Consider the following 15272-nt stretch of genomic DNA (forward strand, 5'->3'; position numbering starts at 1 on the left):
AGACGAGATGGTGGACCTTGGCTCCTGGCAGGATGGAGTCCAGGACATCAGCATGGTGGGGCATCACAAGGACTTGTCAAACTCTAGACCTGCCTTCCCCTATCATCTGGACACTGTGGGTGCCAGTGTCGAGATGACTGAAGAGCCCACCCAGGTGGTACCTGGCCTGCACATAGGTGGCAGAGACCTCGTCAGGAAAGGGTTTGCGTTAGCAAAGGGATGTGCTGAGGAGGGTTCATCCCGCAGTGTGTACAGCAGACCTGTGACTTTGAGATTTGCTTTTGAATAACAACTGAGTTCTGATCTGAACGCCTGGTCCTGGTGGCTGGTTTGGTGACAGCTTTCCTTTTTCTCCCTATAGCATATCTGCAGGCGCCATGCAGGGGGCTCCGATGCTCCTGCCTTTGCTGCTGTTGTTGCTGTTGGGATGTTGGTTGAGAGTGTCCTCTGGTGGCGGGGCTGGGGGCGCAGCTGGATATGCCCCAGTGAACTATGTACAACCCATGCAGAAAGGACCAGTGGGGCCGCCTTTCCGAGAAGGCAAGGGCCAGTACTTGGGTGAGAGCCTCCCTACTCAACAGTACCTAAGACGGCACCCCAGCTCCCTAAGCCCCTCCAGATTTTGCAGACCACAGCTCCTCAGTGTCCAAAAGACATTTTCCCAGCTCTGCTTCTTCCTGGTGGAGGGCTTCTGAGCTTTAGCGGGCCCAAAGCTGCCTGTGGTTGGTTGATGCAGGTGGCCTACATATAAGAGTGGGTGGGATTGGGCAGGTAAGGAAGTAACTACACTGGTCTGTAAAGTGGGCCACTGGCGCCACCTGGTGGCCATCCCACCATTAGGTCTTGCGGCCATGAATAGAATTCTAAGTTTGCTGGGCAAGGATGGCTGGGTAAAGTACTAGGAGCCCTAGATGAGGAAGCCTGCAGTGCTCCCAGGATGGCAACTGGACAATTCCGAACTCCTCCCATCATGGAAGACCAGCTCTGGGAATGTTCTGAGTGAGAGGATGTAAAGCCTGTCCATCCCCAGTGCTTCCTACACTGTCATGGGGGAATGGTAGGGGAGGTGCCCAGCTCCCATTGTCCAGGTCCCTGACTGCCCTCTTCTCTCTCTTTCAGAAATGCCTCTACCGCTGCTGCCAATGGACTTGAAAGGCGAGCCAGGTCCCCCTGGGAAGCCTGGACCTCGGGGTCCCCCTGGGCCCCCTGGCTTCCCGGGGAAGCCAGGCACGGGAAAACCTGGACTCCATGGGCAGCCAGGCCCTGCTGGCCCCCCTGGATTCTCCCGGATGGGCAAAGCTGGTCCCCCAGGACTCCCAGGCAAGGTTGGACCGCCAGGGCAGCCAGGACTGCGAGGGGAGCCAGGGATACGAGGGGACCAGGGCCTCAGGGGGCCCCCGGGCCCCCCTGGACTTCCGGGACCTTCAGGCATTACTGTCCCTGGAAAACCAGGTGCCCAGGGAGTGCAAGGACCTCCAGGATTTAGGGGGGAGCCAGGACCCCAGGGAGAGCCTGGACCCCGAGGAGATAGGGGCCTCAAAGGTGATAACGGAGTGGGCCAACCTGGGTTGCCTGGGGCCCCTGGGCAGGCAGGTGCCCCTGGGCCCCCTGGGCTGCCTGGTCCAGCTGGTTTGGGCAAACCAGGTTTGGATGGGATACCAGGAGCCCCTGGAGACAAAGGTGATTCTGGGCCCCCTGGGGTTCCAGGCTCTAGGGGAGAGCCAGGAGCTGTGGGTCCAAAAGGGCCCCCTGGGGTAGATGGTGTGGGGGTGCCAGGGGTAGCAGGAGTGCCAGGGCCACAGGGCCCAGTAGGGGCTAAAGGGGAGCCAGGACTCCGGGGCCCCCCTGGTCTGATAGGGCCTGTTGGCTATGGGGTTCCAGGCAAACCAGGACCTAAGGGAGACAGGGGCCCAGCTGGGGCCCCAGGGCTCTTGGGGGACAGAGGTGAGCCAGGAGAGGATGGGGAGCCGGGGGAGCAGGGTCCACAGGGCCTTGGGGGTCCACCTGGCCTTCCTGGGTCTGCAGGGCTTCCTGGTAGACGTGGGCCCCCTGGGCCCAAGGGAGAGGTAGGGCCTGGAGGTCCCCCAGGAGTGCCTGGCATTCGGGGTGACCAAGGGCCTAATGGCTTAGCTGGGAAGCCTGGGCTCCCTGGTGAGAGGGGACTTCCTGGGGCCCATGGACCCCCTGGACCAACCGGACCCAAGGGTGAGCCAGGTTTTACAGGTCGCCCTGGGGGGCCAGGGGTGGCAGGAGCCCTAGGGCAGAAAGGTGACTTGGGGCTTCCTGGGCAGCCTGGCTTGAGGGGTCCCTCTGGGATCCCAGGACTCCAGGGCCCATCAGGCCCCATCGGGCCCCAGGGTCTGCCAGGCCTGAAAGGTGAACCAGGCCTTCCAGGGCCTCCCGGAGAGGGAAAAATGGGAGAACCTGGCTCTGCTGGGCCCACAGGGCCTCCTGGAGTCCCTGGCTCCCCAGGACTCACAGGGCCTCCTGGGCCCCCAGGGCCTCCTGGGCCTCCTGGTGCCCCTGGGGCCTTTGATGAGACTGGTGTTGCAGGCTTACATCTGCCCAACGGTGGCGTGGAAGGAGCTGTGCTGGGCAAAGGAGGCAGGCCACAGTTTGGGCTGGGTGAGCTGTCAGCCCATGCCACTCCAGCCTTCACCGCGGTGCTCACCTCCCCCTTCCCGGCCTCAGGCATGCCAGTTAGGTTTGACCGGACTCTCTACAATGGCCACAGTGGCTACAACCCGGCTACTGGGATCTTCACCTGCCCAGTGGGAGGCGTCTATTACTTTGCTTATCACGTGCACGTCAAGGGCACCAATGTGTGGGTGGCCCTGTACAAGAACAACGTCCCAGCCACCTACACCTACGACGAGTACAAGAAAGGCTATCTGGACCAGGCGTCTGGAGGAGCTGTGCTCCAGCTGCGGCCCAATGACCAGGTGTGGGTGCAAATGCCCTCAGACCAGGCCAATGGCCTCTACTCCACTGAGTACATCCATTCTTCCTTCTCAGGGTTCTTGCTGTGTCCCACATAACCTGTTGGGGGCGCCCTGCTGCCCTGGCCTCCTCCTCTTTAGTGCTAGAGAGACCTTTCGAGTTACAGAAATATCCATTTGAAAGGAAACAAGCAAAAGCCGAACAGAGGTGGCCGGGGGGCCTTGGCCCGAGGAGACTGATCTGCTTTCTGTAGGCCGAAGTTGTTTCTGGAAGAGGTTGGCCTAATTTTCTTTCCCCCTAGGTGCACTCTGTGTGTGTGTGGGGGGGGGGGGGGAGAGTTGTACCCTGTTCTGGACCTGCCTGGTCTGCAGGCAGCACCCCCAGAGCACTCAGCCCAGCCTCCTTGTGAGTCCAGGAAACTGCTGGGAGAGGTGGCTTTCCTGTTGGCCTTAGATGGCACGGAACAGGCCAGGGGCTTCTGGTGTTTGCCAAGCAGGCCTCTCCCAGCTCCCCAGGGGCCTCCAGCCTATGACATTAAGTTCTCTGAGGTTTTGTTTCCTTTTGGGGGGAGTGGGGACCATGGAGGCAGTCCACATGGATAGACCCTCCTCCCCCAAGAATGTAGCTGTGGAATCAATACCTGTCCTGGTGGGGACAGTTGTGTGGCCCTTGCTACTGGCCCCTGGAAGGCTCCCAAAGCGGCCATCTGTGGAGATCTGTGAAGGGGACAGGGACATGGATCTGGGGCAGGCCTGTAGCTCTTCTGTCTCCCTGACTATCTCCAAGCTCTGGCTCTCGAGCACGAGGCTGGCGGCCAGACGGGCTGAGACGGGATTCTGTGTAGTGTCTACACAGATTGCAGAGCCGAGCCGGACTGATGATCATGCAAACAGGAGGGCCCCTCCCTCTCTCCTCTCACCTGCTGGGGGTGGGCTAATTCTCTCCTTATCAGACCGTTAGGGGACGTTTGCCAACTCCAAAGTTAAGTGTCTTCAAGGCAGCACACCTCTCGCTGGGCCCTCTCTGCAGAGAGGCCCACGAGCTTGTGGGCGAAGATTTCTTTTTCGCCTTAATAAGAACCACGCCGTGGGTATTTAGTGTCTACTAGAGGGCTCATCTGTGGGCACGTCCTCCTTCTCTGCCCTCTGCTTCCAATTTCCTGTTCTAAGCGGGGTAGGGCCCAAGAGGCCGAAAGGCTCTGAAAGAAAGTATGCCAGCCGGGTCCACTGGAACGAGCTGGCTCTAGGGCTTCCAGGACTCTCTCTAATCAGGATGCTCCTGCAGGAAGCAGGTGGGCTTACTTCCCAGCCTGTTCCCCACCCCCACCCCCTTTCAGGCTGGGCTCAGCTGGGGCCAGGGATGGTGGTCCTTCTTGCTTATGTAAGGATGGTTGCTTCCTCTGTGGCCTCTGGCCTTCCTCAGTCCTCACCTAGTCAGCCCACTTCACAGTACCAAGTGTGCTCCAATTTGGGCACGTTCGGCTGCCCGTGCTGATGGACCGAGGAAGAGGGGGCCCCCCCCCGCCTCCCCCCCCCACCTCCTCCCCTGCCGACAGGGGCGGCAAAAGCAGCCTAGTGAACTATTCACTTCAGCTTCCAAAGGCGGATCTGCTTGTGACAGCAAGAGGAAGTTCGGTGGGGGTAGCGGGGGTAGGGGGCGCCCAAGAGAACCGGCTGGGGTCCCAGAGCAGCCCTGCTGGGCCTGTTGTTCAACTCCGCCTTCCCTGGGTCAAAGCCACTAAGCTGATGTGTTAGGGGTGGGTTCGGACAGGCCAGAGATGAACCAGCTCCCAGAGGGAGCCCTGGATACCAGGGAGCCCAGAAAGCTGGGTCAGTGCAGAGCTGCCAGTCTCCACCCAGAAGCCTCTAGGGAAGGGTCAGCGAGCCTGAGATGCTTGTGGATTGGAGCTGCAGGTGTCGCTGTCATGACAGCTACACTTCTTAGCCTGCGCGTCTGTGTATTCTGGCCCTTGTTCTAAGACTGAGGTTTTCGACTCATGACTTCATTTCTAACCTGGTGTAGGAGTTTCCTCTCTACTTACCATGTGCCCCATGTTAGGTTCAGGGAAATCGCGCTGGGGAACCAGAAGAAAAAAAAAAAAATGGGACTTTTTAAAAGGATAAAAGACAGTATTGACTATGTTGACTACCCCCAATAAAACCTGTTGTAGAGACACTACTGCCCTGACTCTGGCCTCAATACAGGTTTGTTTCATTGGCATCCAAGTGCTTTCCTTCCTGGTTTCTTGAGGAGTGTACCTTGCTCACAGCTGCCCATTCAGGCTCCTGAGGCCCTCCAGAACCACACCCCGCTCCCTTCCTGCCTCAGCACCACCAGGCAAACTCGGAGGCATTCTATGAAACCAAAGAAGGGCAGTGGCTGGAGCCGGATGGAACTTGGTTGGAACATTCCTGCAGCCTCTCAGGAGCAGTGGAACTTGACAGTTGGCTCAGGATCCCAAGGGCCAAGTTACAACATCTGACACAAATTATGAATGAAATTGTGAATCTTTGGAATGGGGCTTGTGCTAGGCCGAGTGCTGACAGGTGGGGGGCATTGTCCCACACAGAAAGTGCCTGCTCACAGCTTGCAACATGCTCATGTCCTTGGCTCTGGGGATCTGACAGTGAACCTGATAAACGCCTACCCTGATAGAACCTCAGGCTAACCACTCAGCTAGCCACACACGCTTGTCCCTTCACTGAACCTGGAAGGATGCTCAGAGATCGTCCTCATGGGGTGTGTCTTTTCAAGTGCCCTTCCTTTTTTATTTCCTCCCAACATGATCTCACTCTGGAGCCCTGGCTGGCCTGGGACTCACTCTGTAGACCAGGTTGGCATCAAATGACGAGATCCATCTGCCTGTGCCTCCCAAATGCTAGGATTAAAGGTGTCCCCAGCTTCGCCTGTCCTTTATAACAGATGCTGTACAAAACATGGGCCCCAAGAAACATGAGGCATCCAACAGTCCACTGGGACACTCATTCCCATCAAAGGAGGGTTCTCTGCCACCTCCTCCAGGGTCCCTCTTCTTGGTTCAGCCAGGCCTGGGCTATTTGATGAAGTCAGGACAATCAGACTGTTTCTACCCAGTGTCTCAGGCAAAGCATTTGCCAGACGCCTAGCTGACGCCGTGAGACCTCCAACAAAAGTCACTGCTTCTGTCTACTCTGCCCTTCCTGGGCAGAAGCGGAAGACTGCCCCATAACACAGCAGCTACTGCACTGGGGCCCCAGGACTGGGAACATGCAGCCCAGGCAGGGAGTCACTACTTAAGACAATGCATCAGTAGAGACAGAAACAGGACACACTGGGGCTTACATGGAACTGTTTATTGCTGCGACTTCCACCAGAAGCTGTCAAGGAGCCCATTCCAGTGAGGGCCAAGGCCAGGCTGCCACTGGGTAGGGTGAATGCAAGCCTCAAGAGCCACACAACCCACTGCTGGCTCTGCCCAGTCAGCCACAAGCTGACTGTTACACTCATTAAAACCCACAGGGAGACAGGATGCTCCCGCAAGTCCCGTGTTCTAAATGAGAGAGCGAACCACAGATGCCTTTCCAAAGAAAGCTAGCCCTGGCTCCTCACACTTCCGAGGGCCCTGGGGTGTCATACAACCCCAGAGAGTCAGAGCTGTAGCCCCGAAGAAGGCACCAGGTCCTCACTGTTCCACAGTCTGTCCTAAGACTCGAGTCCCAAGGGTGCCCTCAGCCTGACCGCTAGGAATGCTGGGACAGGCGAGCCAGCCTACGGGAACTGTGGATTCCAATCTGAGATGTCCTTGGTCCTGATGGGCCTGACAGGGCCACTGAAGCTGTGGTCCTCACAGACTCCCTTGGAAGACTCGATGTAGGCTCTGGGCCAGGACGTCTGTCTCCTCATAGCCCTCACAGCTTTGCTGCCAGCTCTCTGGCACCTGCTCCATCCCATAGCAAGCTCCAGCAATGGCCCCAGCCATGGTGGCTATCGTGTCTGTGTCCCCACCAAGTGAGATGGAGTAGATGAGAGTCCTCTGGAGGCTGTTGAAGGTGGAGGGGATCTCAGGGTCAGGCTGCATGCAGCGCAGAAAGCAGTAGATGGCAGTGGGCACAGACTCAAAGGCGGCAATGCCATTGCCTGCGGGAAAGGCGGAGCATGGGAACTTGACCTCCCTCCCTGCCACAGGCTTCCTGCCATTTGCCGAGAGCCAGCACACCCAGCTCTGTGCAGGGCCATGCCTGAGATCTCAGGCCCTACCCTGAGACTACCAGTGACCCACCAAGCCTGCTAGTGGCCAGGCAAGGTCACACTTAGTCCTGTTCTTGGCTTTGATTCTGCTCTCTCCCAGGTCTGCTGGGGGCAGTTCACCATGAAGGGCTCACTCCACATAGTGCCCAGCGCACAGGCACCAGGTAAACTAACATCCACAGCCACTAGTCCGACACACTGGTTGCCAGTCGCTGTTTCTAGGGATACTGACCCTCAAGACTGCAGGCAGTGTGTTCACAGTCCTGCCAGGAACCCTACAAGGAGGAGCCCCAGGTGTCCCAGAAGCCCTCTCTGCCCTGTGGTTAGCTGGGGTACATATTAGTCAGAGTCCACCCACCTAGTTCAGACACTACTTCCTCTCGGCTCACCACGTCCTGGTCCAGCAGCTCTCCCACCTTCCTCAGCCTGCTGGAGTATGGACGCTCCTCCATACCCAACCTGGGGTTTTGCAAACAATATTAGAGATGTCAGCAAGCAGGCAGAGATACAGGCAGGGGGAAGGGAGTCATAAGAGGAATTGGGGACACCAAGTCCCACCCACGTAGGTACATGTGCCTTAACAGTGTTGTTCCTTGAGACATTGAGGGCCGTGAATCTTCGGAAGCAAGGGGGCTCTTCTAACCACTCCATAGGTTCCCAGCGAAGGCAGGAGGTTTGGCTTTGGGGCCGTGCCCGATACCCGACCCCTGCCCTGTACATACTTTTGATTTGCCTCAGCCCTCGTTGCAGCCTTTACTCACTCCTTAGCATCCAGGACCGACTGGGCATCACCCTCCAGCTCCTCCATGTGGCCCAGAAGCTGCTTGAGGAAGTGCTCACTGGATGACACACCCTGCAGAGCTAGGTGTACAGCCAGGGCCTGCAGGATGGCACCGTTGTAACCCAGGGAGGAGGCATGGGTCAGCTGGGCTGAGAGCCGGGCAAACTAAGGAGAGGAGGAGCCACTGTCACATGTCTCTGCAGACAGAGTCGGGAAAGGGGTATTTGTGACCAGCCTGCCCAGTACCTTCTGTACATCTTGGACACTGCTATAGGCCAGGGGGATGCCCGCCACCCGCATGGCACCCCCATTGCCATAGGAGCCCTTCCCATTGAACTGGGCTCGGGCAGGCTCATAGACATCGCGGCACTTGGGGCTCAGGAGCTTCCTGAAGACAGTGATGACTCCGGCCCCATACCCTCTGTCAGGGTCCTTCTTGTATTCTTGGGCAAACCTGGTGGAGAGAAGGGAGGCAGGTCAGGGTTTCAAAGCTGCCTCTCAGGGCTACAAGAAAAGGCTGGGGTGGGCTGAAGGGGAGGGAGGTGAGGTGCCTAGAGTGCCTGCACATCCAGTGTGGTCACTTTCAGCTTGGGGGGCTGGTGTCAGCCTGGGAAAGGGTTCCGCTGAGGGAAGGGGTGCTGGGTCTGCACAGGCGTTACTCCTGAGGGCTGCAGCATCACTGCCTGCCTGGCTGGACTCATGCTAGGGTCACCCCCTCACCTGTGAGCCATGTCCACCTCGTCGAAGGCCTCCTTGGCCAGCAGGGACTGCACCAGGGCCCTGGCCATGGCGGTGTCATCTGTGTAGCACAATGTTTCTGCAGGAAAAGGATGGTGGGTGGGTGAGAGCAACCCACGGGGCCATGGTAGCATGCTTGTTCCTCTTGGCCCAATAGCTGACCACTACCATGACCCTGATGTGACCTTTTACCCCTTCCTCCTGCAAGCTAGCAAGTCTTCAGCCTTGGGGTCTTCAGCCACTGTCTGTGACTGATGGCCACGGCACCCTGATGCTTTCTGAAGGGGAACCTTCCACCCCCTTTTCCCTTCACTAGTCATCAATGTGGTCCGCCCGGGCTAACTGCCTCCCATCTCCAGTGTGGCTTTACGCACTGCCTCAACCTCTCAAGTAGGATGTTCTTTTCAGTCTCCCGATCAAAACAGCTGCTGCTGCTGCCTTCAGGGAGGGGTCTCAGCTCATGGGCTCGGTAACCACACCCTGCCCAGCTTGGTCCCTTCCTGGCATCTCATAGCTTCCCCTGCACAGGCTCAGGACCAATCCTAGAACTTGGGTCCAGTCCTTCCAGCCAGGCCTGCTCCCCATCTCTGCCCACCTCCTCTCTGAGTCCCCTAGCTGCAGGGATTCTGGAACCCTCTGTGCTTGCTGCCATGTGGGTGCTGGAATTTGAGCCTGGGTCCTCTGGAAGAGCAGCCAGTTCTCTTAACTGCTGAACCATGTCTACAGGGTCTCGCTGTGTAGTTCTGCCTGGCCTAGGGCTGTGCTGTGAGCTTCCTGACTCTTTCTCCTAAGTGCTGGGATTACAGGTGTGTGACACCACATGTCCAACATGCCACACTTAAAGAGGCTACTAAGTTGCTGGGGGACAGGGCCTTTGCATCACTGAGCAGACAGAATGAAGTCGATTCTTCTCATGAGTCTCTCCCTCCATGTAGGCCGAACTCCATTTTCCCTCTTCCCAGGTGGCCCCTGCCTCCATTACCTTCATATCATTAAACACATTCCGAGCCCGGCTGGGGCAAAGGTAAAGGCCACTGGGGTAAGGGGTTGCTCTTTGCCCTTCTCTTCTATCCCCCCAACCACACCCCTGTGGGTGAGGGGGTCACCCGTTCTCCTTCCGTTTGCTCACTGTAGCCTGATCTTCCTGAGGGAGCCATTCTGCTTCAGTCTCAGCCCAGGGGCTGACCTCCTGCCTTCTCAGGCGGTGGCTATCAGCCATCGATCTCCTACTGCCAGGCCCTTATTTAGGGCAGGGCTCCAGCCTCAAGCTGCAATGTCTGTGGAGGGAGGGCTGCAACGTTTTGCAGGGCTACTGGGACCACATCGTAGGAAAAGGCCGCCAAAGCGAGCCGTCCCCAAAGGCAATCTCAACGCAGAGAGGAGCCTTTAGGAGGCGGGCTGAGCTCCTGGACTTAGTACTGTCTGAGACAGGAACTTCCTTTGGACTCCTCACTGTGCCAACTCTTTTCACTCAAAAATTTTTTTTTTTCCTTCCGAGACCAGGTTTCTCTGTGTAGCCTTGGCTGTCCTGGACTCACTTTGTAGACCAGGCTGGCCTCGAACTCACAGCGATCCACCTGCTTCTGCCTCCCGAGTGCTGGGACTAAAGGCGTGCGCCACCACGCCCGGCTTTCCACTCAGACCTTCTTAAATTGGGTTTTCTGTAGCCACAAGGTCCAAATTACCACTCAACCCAAAATACATCTTTTCTCCCCATCTTATCAAACCATAATAAAACAGTTGTCTTCGCCTTATCTCTGCTTCCTTTAATATGTTTTTCATGTTCTCCTCGACTCACTCGACTTTTCTGTAACCCACCTTCAAATTCTTTCCTCTAGTTTTGTTACTATCTTCCTGGTTCTCGGAGCAAACCTGTCCTTCCTCTACCTCGATGTGCCTCTTACTCATGGTGTCCTCTGGGGATCTGATGATGGCCGCCTGTTACTATGTTTATATGCTCTCCAAGAAGAATCGAGTCCTCTGCTGACATCTGGACTCGGCGTCGGAGGACAAGCTGCCCACGCAAGCGAAGGGAAGGGACTTGTCTTCACAGGCTAAGGACAGAGCCTGCTGACGCCCACATCGGGCCAGCAGATCGAGAAAGCTGGCCACGACTGAACTGAACGCTCTTGCTCTCGCCAAGGTTTTAGGCTAGGCCGTGCGCTCAAGACAGGGGACATGGCTAGTCACCTATTACCGGGAGACCTGGAGGAAACCTGCCGGGGGACATGGCAGGAGACATATTAACGGGAGAGCTGGAGGAAACCGACAGGGTGGCAGGGGCCTTCCTCGGTAGCCTCTTCCGTGCGCACGCCCCGGAATCTCGGCCGGGCCGAGGGGACCCGACGGGTGGCGCCCCGCCCACCTGTCCGCGCGCTGCCCGGCGTGCCGGGGTCCGGCTCCAGGCTCTGGACGTGATGCAGGACTGACATCAGGCTAACCGTATCGTGTGCCTCGTAGACAGCGCCCACGCAGTCTCCCAGCAGCGCGCCCGCCAGGCAGCCTCGGAAGCGCGAGAGGGAGCGGGCCGCACCAGCCCCACCGCCGCCTGCCGCCGTCATCGCTGCCGCCGCCATCCGCGCGTGGGCCATACGCCACTTCCGGCGCCGCCGCTGCCTCCGCGGTCATCTCTCCGCCGCGGCCCCACAGCGCTCCCTTGTGGTCTGGAGCCTCAGCGTGCAGTCCCACCCCCACAGCGCCACCCAGCGGCTTGGAGCCGCAGAACTCCGCAGTCCTCGCACGCTTCGGTTTGGCGCCTCCTACATTGGGGAACGAATCCGCTGGGGACCCTTTTAAAAGCACCCGAACAAGAATGGTACCCACTCAAAACCACTTCTGCCTGCGAGTGAGCACCCTTATCTTTGCACTCTCATTCCTTCTGGAGTCACTTTCGGATGCTTGACCCCTATGAATCCTAGGCCACTCCATCATCCAGATGGTGTGTCTCATTCTGGCCCTCATGGGTAACACAATAGAACCTTGCCTGAGAACTCCATATTTATTAGTTTTGCTGAACCCTCTTCACTCCCCCACCCCCATCTTCCCTCCTCCCTCAGCCACCAAGGCTAGACTAGCTCCGGCTGGCAGGTTTTGATTGGACTCAGTATGCGGTTTGTTGTGCGCGTGAAGGTGTCCACCTGCGGCACAAATTTCTCAGCTGGTACCGTCAGCTTGCGTCGGGTGTCCATACACTTGGTGTCCAACAGCATGGAGTTGGTCTTACACGCAATATCAGCCTGTAGCCGGGCCAGATGCTTGAACAGGGCATCCAGAGCATCTCTGTGGAGAGGAGGCACCGAGAGTTCACAGCCCTGCATCAGGCTGAGGGCCAGGGTAATTACCTCACCAGATGATAATGATGATGATTATCATTATTCGAGACAGGGTTTCTCTGTGTAGCCTTGGCTGTCCTGGACTCACTTTGTAGACCAGGCTGGCCTCCAACTCACAGAGATCCGCCTGCCTCTGCCTCCCCGAGTGCGGGGATTACAGGCGTAGGTCACCACGCCTGGCTGTCATTTCGCCAGCTTTAAGCCCAGAGGGACCAGCAGGAAAAGTACAGTCCATCTCATGGTTGGGCAGTGTCTCCCACCCTTCCTGCCCACTCTTTAAACCTACTGTGTTTGAGCCAGCTTCTGCTTCATGGTTGCTATGGTGGCCTCCAACTGGTGCACTTCATCAGTGAGGCCGTACTGTGTCTGGAGGCAGAGGGGGGCAGGATGCAGTTCAGCCACACTGCCCTTCATCTGCCCTCACGGCCACCCTCGAGCAGAATGCTTGCTCCACCAGCAGAGGGGGCCAGTCCCCTCAGGGACCTTTTCTTACCTGGTCCCGGCAGAGTTCCACATTGGGCCGGTAGGTTCTGGATTCCAGCCGGGTATGTGCAAGCTTCAAGTTCATCATCTTCCTGCGCAGGTCCTCCTCCAGGCGCCGAATATCTTCCTGCAGCTGGGCTATCTCTTCTAAGGTCTGCGGCGGACGTTGCTGTTCTCCAACTGGGCAAGACTCACACTAGGACACCCCACCCCCACCCCCACTCCCCGCCTTGAGAATTTCTGGACAGAGCATCTGTGCCTCGCCTCACAGCAGGGTGGGATGGGCAGGGTAACACTCACATTTTTCTCTTGCCACTTGAGCTCGCTGTATAAGCTCTCCATCTCCCGAAGCCGCTTCCTGAAGGCAAATTCGGTGGCAACCCTCTGAGCTTCCAGCTCGTTGTTTGTCTGCATGACAGGAGCGGACCAGGAAAGAGGAGGGGTCATAGTCTTGGGAGGCTGCTGTTTTAAGTCAGGGGAAGGGCTAACACCAGGGCAGCTTGGGCTCAGTCACCTGAGCAATAGTTAGAGCAATGGCTTCCCTCAGCTCTATGGCTGATTTCATTTCCGCCTCCGCGTGGTTCTTGTTGAACCTAGTAAAGTCATCCCACTGCGGCAGCGTGGTGGAGCTGTGGAGGCAAGGAAACCACGGGGTCAACAGGGGGAGGTCTCCAAGGGCTGGGGAGGAGGGACTGCCCGAAATACTATTCTTACTCTTTGGGGACTCGAGTGGGGTTGACCTTCAGAGAGATGTTTGGGGAAGTGAGGTTGAGAGAGAGGCATCCCCTGTCGATTTCCAGGGTCTCCATTTTGTCTCGGTGGTCAGAGTTGAGCTTCTGCCGGACTTCCTGCAGGAGGCTGGGGAAGGAGAGTGTTGGAACCATCTCCCGTTTCCCCCCTTCCCCCATGCAGTTTTCATTGGACTACAAGGATACTGAGGGTGTGTGTGTGTGTGTGTGTGTGTGTGTGTGTGTGTGTGTGTGTGTGTGTGTGTGTGTGTGTGACGATGCTGGTGCTGCTGCTTCCGAGACAGAGCAGCTAAGCCTCATGAGTGTCCCCCAGACACAAGGCACAGGTTTGTGGCTTCACATGCATGCATGCTTGCATGAACACTTATAATAAGGTACCAACAACGGCTGCCTAGAGTAGGGTCCTAACAATGAGGAGGCAGTGGAAAGCATGCTCTAAACAACCAATGGCTTCTGCCAGAAGGCGGGGAGGGACAGAAAGTATCATCCAGACAGCCGTTCTTTACCTACAACCCCCCCGGGGTGCTTCCAGGGCACCCGAGTGTGCTCAGGTCCGCCTCTGCCTCACCAGAGCTGCTGGAAGGCCTGGCTGATCCTCTGTTGCAAGGCCTTCTTGGTGGCTTCGATGACTTCCACCTCTTTAACCAGTTCTTCCTCCACAGGGTCCTTCACCACATCAATGTCTCGCCGGCTCTCCCGCAGGGTCAGGCACTCGATGGCCACATCCAGAGGCAGGTTCTTGGCCTGCAGGTTTTGTTCTGCAGACTCTTTCATCTAGAAAGGCAGGGCACAGGGGACTCACTTCAGCAGAGGGGAGCAGTGGCTTCCCAGATCTGGAAGTGGAGTAAGGTGGGGGTTAGGCCTATGGCTGCCAGCCCTGGCTCCCTACCTGTGCCAAGGTGTCGATCTCAGCATCTAAATCGGTCAGACACTTGTCCAGCATCTCCTTCCATCGGTTGACAGTGCTGATCCTCTCTTCCAGGCGAACCCTGTTGTCATGTTCATCCCAAACAGTCTGGAAGAGACAGAACCAAAGAAAATGGATGTCTGTGCTTGAGGGCTCTCCTGTGGCCCACGGGGCTGGAATGGGGTGGGAGGGGCAAGGAGAGGCAGGCAACCTGGTTGTTGGTCTCATTTCGAAGGATCCGGGCCTCCTGGCAGATCTGGTGGGAAGCATCTCGCTGCCGCTCGGCATTGGTGGACAACAGGTAGCTGTTGGTGCGCCAGTCTGAGAGCTGGTAGCGCTGGCTTGGCTTGACACTCAGCGAAGCCATGGCTAAGGAGCCAAGGGTCTGAAGCCCTTAGGCCTGGTTCCAGATCACCACCTACGGAGGAAAAGCAACGTGCCTTTTCAGGACCCGGATCCTGTCCTCTTGGCTCTAAACCCTTTTCCGCAGAGTCGGCTGGGAAGAGTTCCAACTCAGTCCCCAGCTCAACTTTTTGTGAGGCGTTAGCAATCAAGCTATATTTCCTCAGTGGTTCATCTTCAGGCACAAAGTCCTAAAGCCTGCAAGGGCGTGTAAAGGAAAGGATAGAGCTGGTGTGTGTGTGTGTGTGTGTGTGTGTGTGTGTGTGTGTGTGTGTGTGTGTGTGTGTGTGTGTGTGTGTGTTTAGGAGACGCCAAATGTCTGTGAAGCGATGGCAGGGAGCATGCCTTTTAATCCAGTTTCCACTCCTACTTCCAACAATCCTACTTTCCCAGGCTGTGGGCCAGGCCCACAGGGGATCTGAGAAAAAAAAAGCCTTGTTTCCTTTCCTGGGTGGTATGACTGGGCTGGCGCACCCAGGCTGGAACCAGCTACCTGGGTAGGGAGGGCCGCCCGGTCTCTTGCCCCGCCCTGGTACGGAGGTGGAGCAGCCTGGCTGCCCCGTAGGAGGAGATGAAGTTAGTCTAGCGCCCTGCAGGACCCTTCCCCAGCAGAGGCTGCGCTTTTGGGGTTTTAGTTAATACCCTGGCATGAAGTCTGGCTTAGGAGGTCAGCCCCAGGATGCTCCCGCCGCCCGCACCCCCTCACCTGAGCT

At 57.4% G+C, this 15272-nt stretch overlaps 3 protein-coding genes across 3 annotated transcripts; 1 reads left to right on the forward strand and 2 right to left on the reverse strand.

Moving 5' to 3' along the window:
* Positions 1-370: 370 nt before the first annotated feature.
* Positions 371-3101, forward strand: Col8a2 (collagen type VIII alpha 2 chain). The gene is made up of 2 exons (XM_051172065.1): positions 371-558; positions 1120-3101. The coding sequence occupies exons 1-2, from the start codon at positions 378-380 to the stop codon at positions 3036-3038; spliced, it is 2100 nt and encodes a 699-aa protein (XP_051028022.1). The 5' UTR covers positions 371-377; the 3' UTR covers positions 3039-3101.
* Positions 3102-6384: 3283 nt separating this feature from the next.
* Adprs (ADP-ribosylserine hydrolase) lies at positions 6385-11277 on the reverse strand. Its single transcript, XM_051172066.1, has 6 exons — positions 11052-11277; positions 8669-8765; positions 8195-8402; positions 7929-8113; positions 7526-7626; positions 6385-7056 (listed from the first exon to the last, which is right to left on the reverse strand). The coding sequence occupies exons 1-6, from the start codon at positions 11275-11277 to the stop codon at positions 6764-6766; spliced, it is 1110 nt and encodes a 369-aa protein (XP_051028023.1). The 3' UTR covers positions 6385-6763.
* Positions 11278-11568: 291 nt separating this feature from the next.
* Positions 11569-14684, reverse strand: Tekt2 (tektin 2). Its single transcript, XM_051172073.1, has 9 exons — positions 14369-14684; positions 14140-14265; positions 13819-14024; positions 13216-13359; positions 13016-13130; positions 12802-12909; positions 12512-12655; positions 12305-12384; positions 11569-11965 (listed from the first exon to the last, which is right to left on the reverse strand). The coding sequence occupies exons 1-9, from the start codon at positions 14522-14524 to the stop codon at positions 11752-11754; spliced, it is 1293 nt and encodes a 430-aa protein (XP_051028030.1). The 5' UTR covers positions 14525-14684; the 3' UTR covers positions 11569-11751.
* Between the last annotated feature and the right edge of the window lie 588 nt (positions 14685-15272).

This window comes from Acomys russatus, chromosome 29, assembly GCF_903995435.1.
Source record: "Acomys russatus chromosome 29, mAcoRus1.1, whole genome shotgun sequence".
Taxonomy (NCBI): domain Eukaryota; kingdom Metazoa; phylum Chordata; class Mammalia; order Rodentia; family Muridae; genus Acomys; species Acomys russatus.

Coding starts and splice junctions, on each gene's coding strand:
- Col8a2 (XM_051172065.1), top strand. CDS start 378: ATGCAGGGGGCTCCGATGCTCCTGCCTTTGCTGCTGTTGTTGCTGTTG. Junction 559..1,119: donor AGGCAAGGGCCAGTACTTGG/GTGAGAGCCTCC, acceptor TCTCTCTTTCAG/AAATGCCTCTACCGCTGCTG.
- Tekt2 (XM_051172073.1), bottom strand. CDS start 14,524: ATGGCTTCGCTGAGTGTCAAGCCAAGCCAGCGCTACCAGCTCTCAGAC. Junction 14,025..14,139: donor AGATCGACACCTTGGCACAG/GTAGGGAGCCAG, acceptor CTGCCTTTCTAG/ATGAAAGAGTCTGCAGAACA. Junction 12,385..12,511: donor TGGAACTCTGCCGGGACCAG/GTAAGAAAAGGT, acceptor CTCTGCCTCCAG/ACACAGTACGGCCTCACTGA.
- Adprs (XM_051172066.1), bottom strand. CDS start 11,277: ATGGCCCACGCGCGGATGGCGGCGGCAGCGATGACGGCGGCAGGCGGC. Junction 8,766..11,051: donor GCCGGGCAGCGCGCGGACAG/GTGGGCGGGGCG, acceptor CTTTTCCTGCAG/AAACATTGTGCTACACAGAT. Junction 8,403..8,668: donor GAGGTGGACATGGCTCACAG/GTGAGGGGGTGA, acceptor TCTCTCCACCAG/GTTTGCCCAAGAATACAAGA.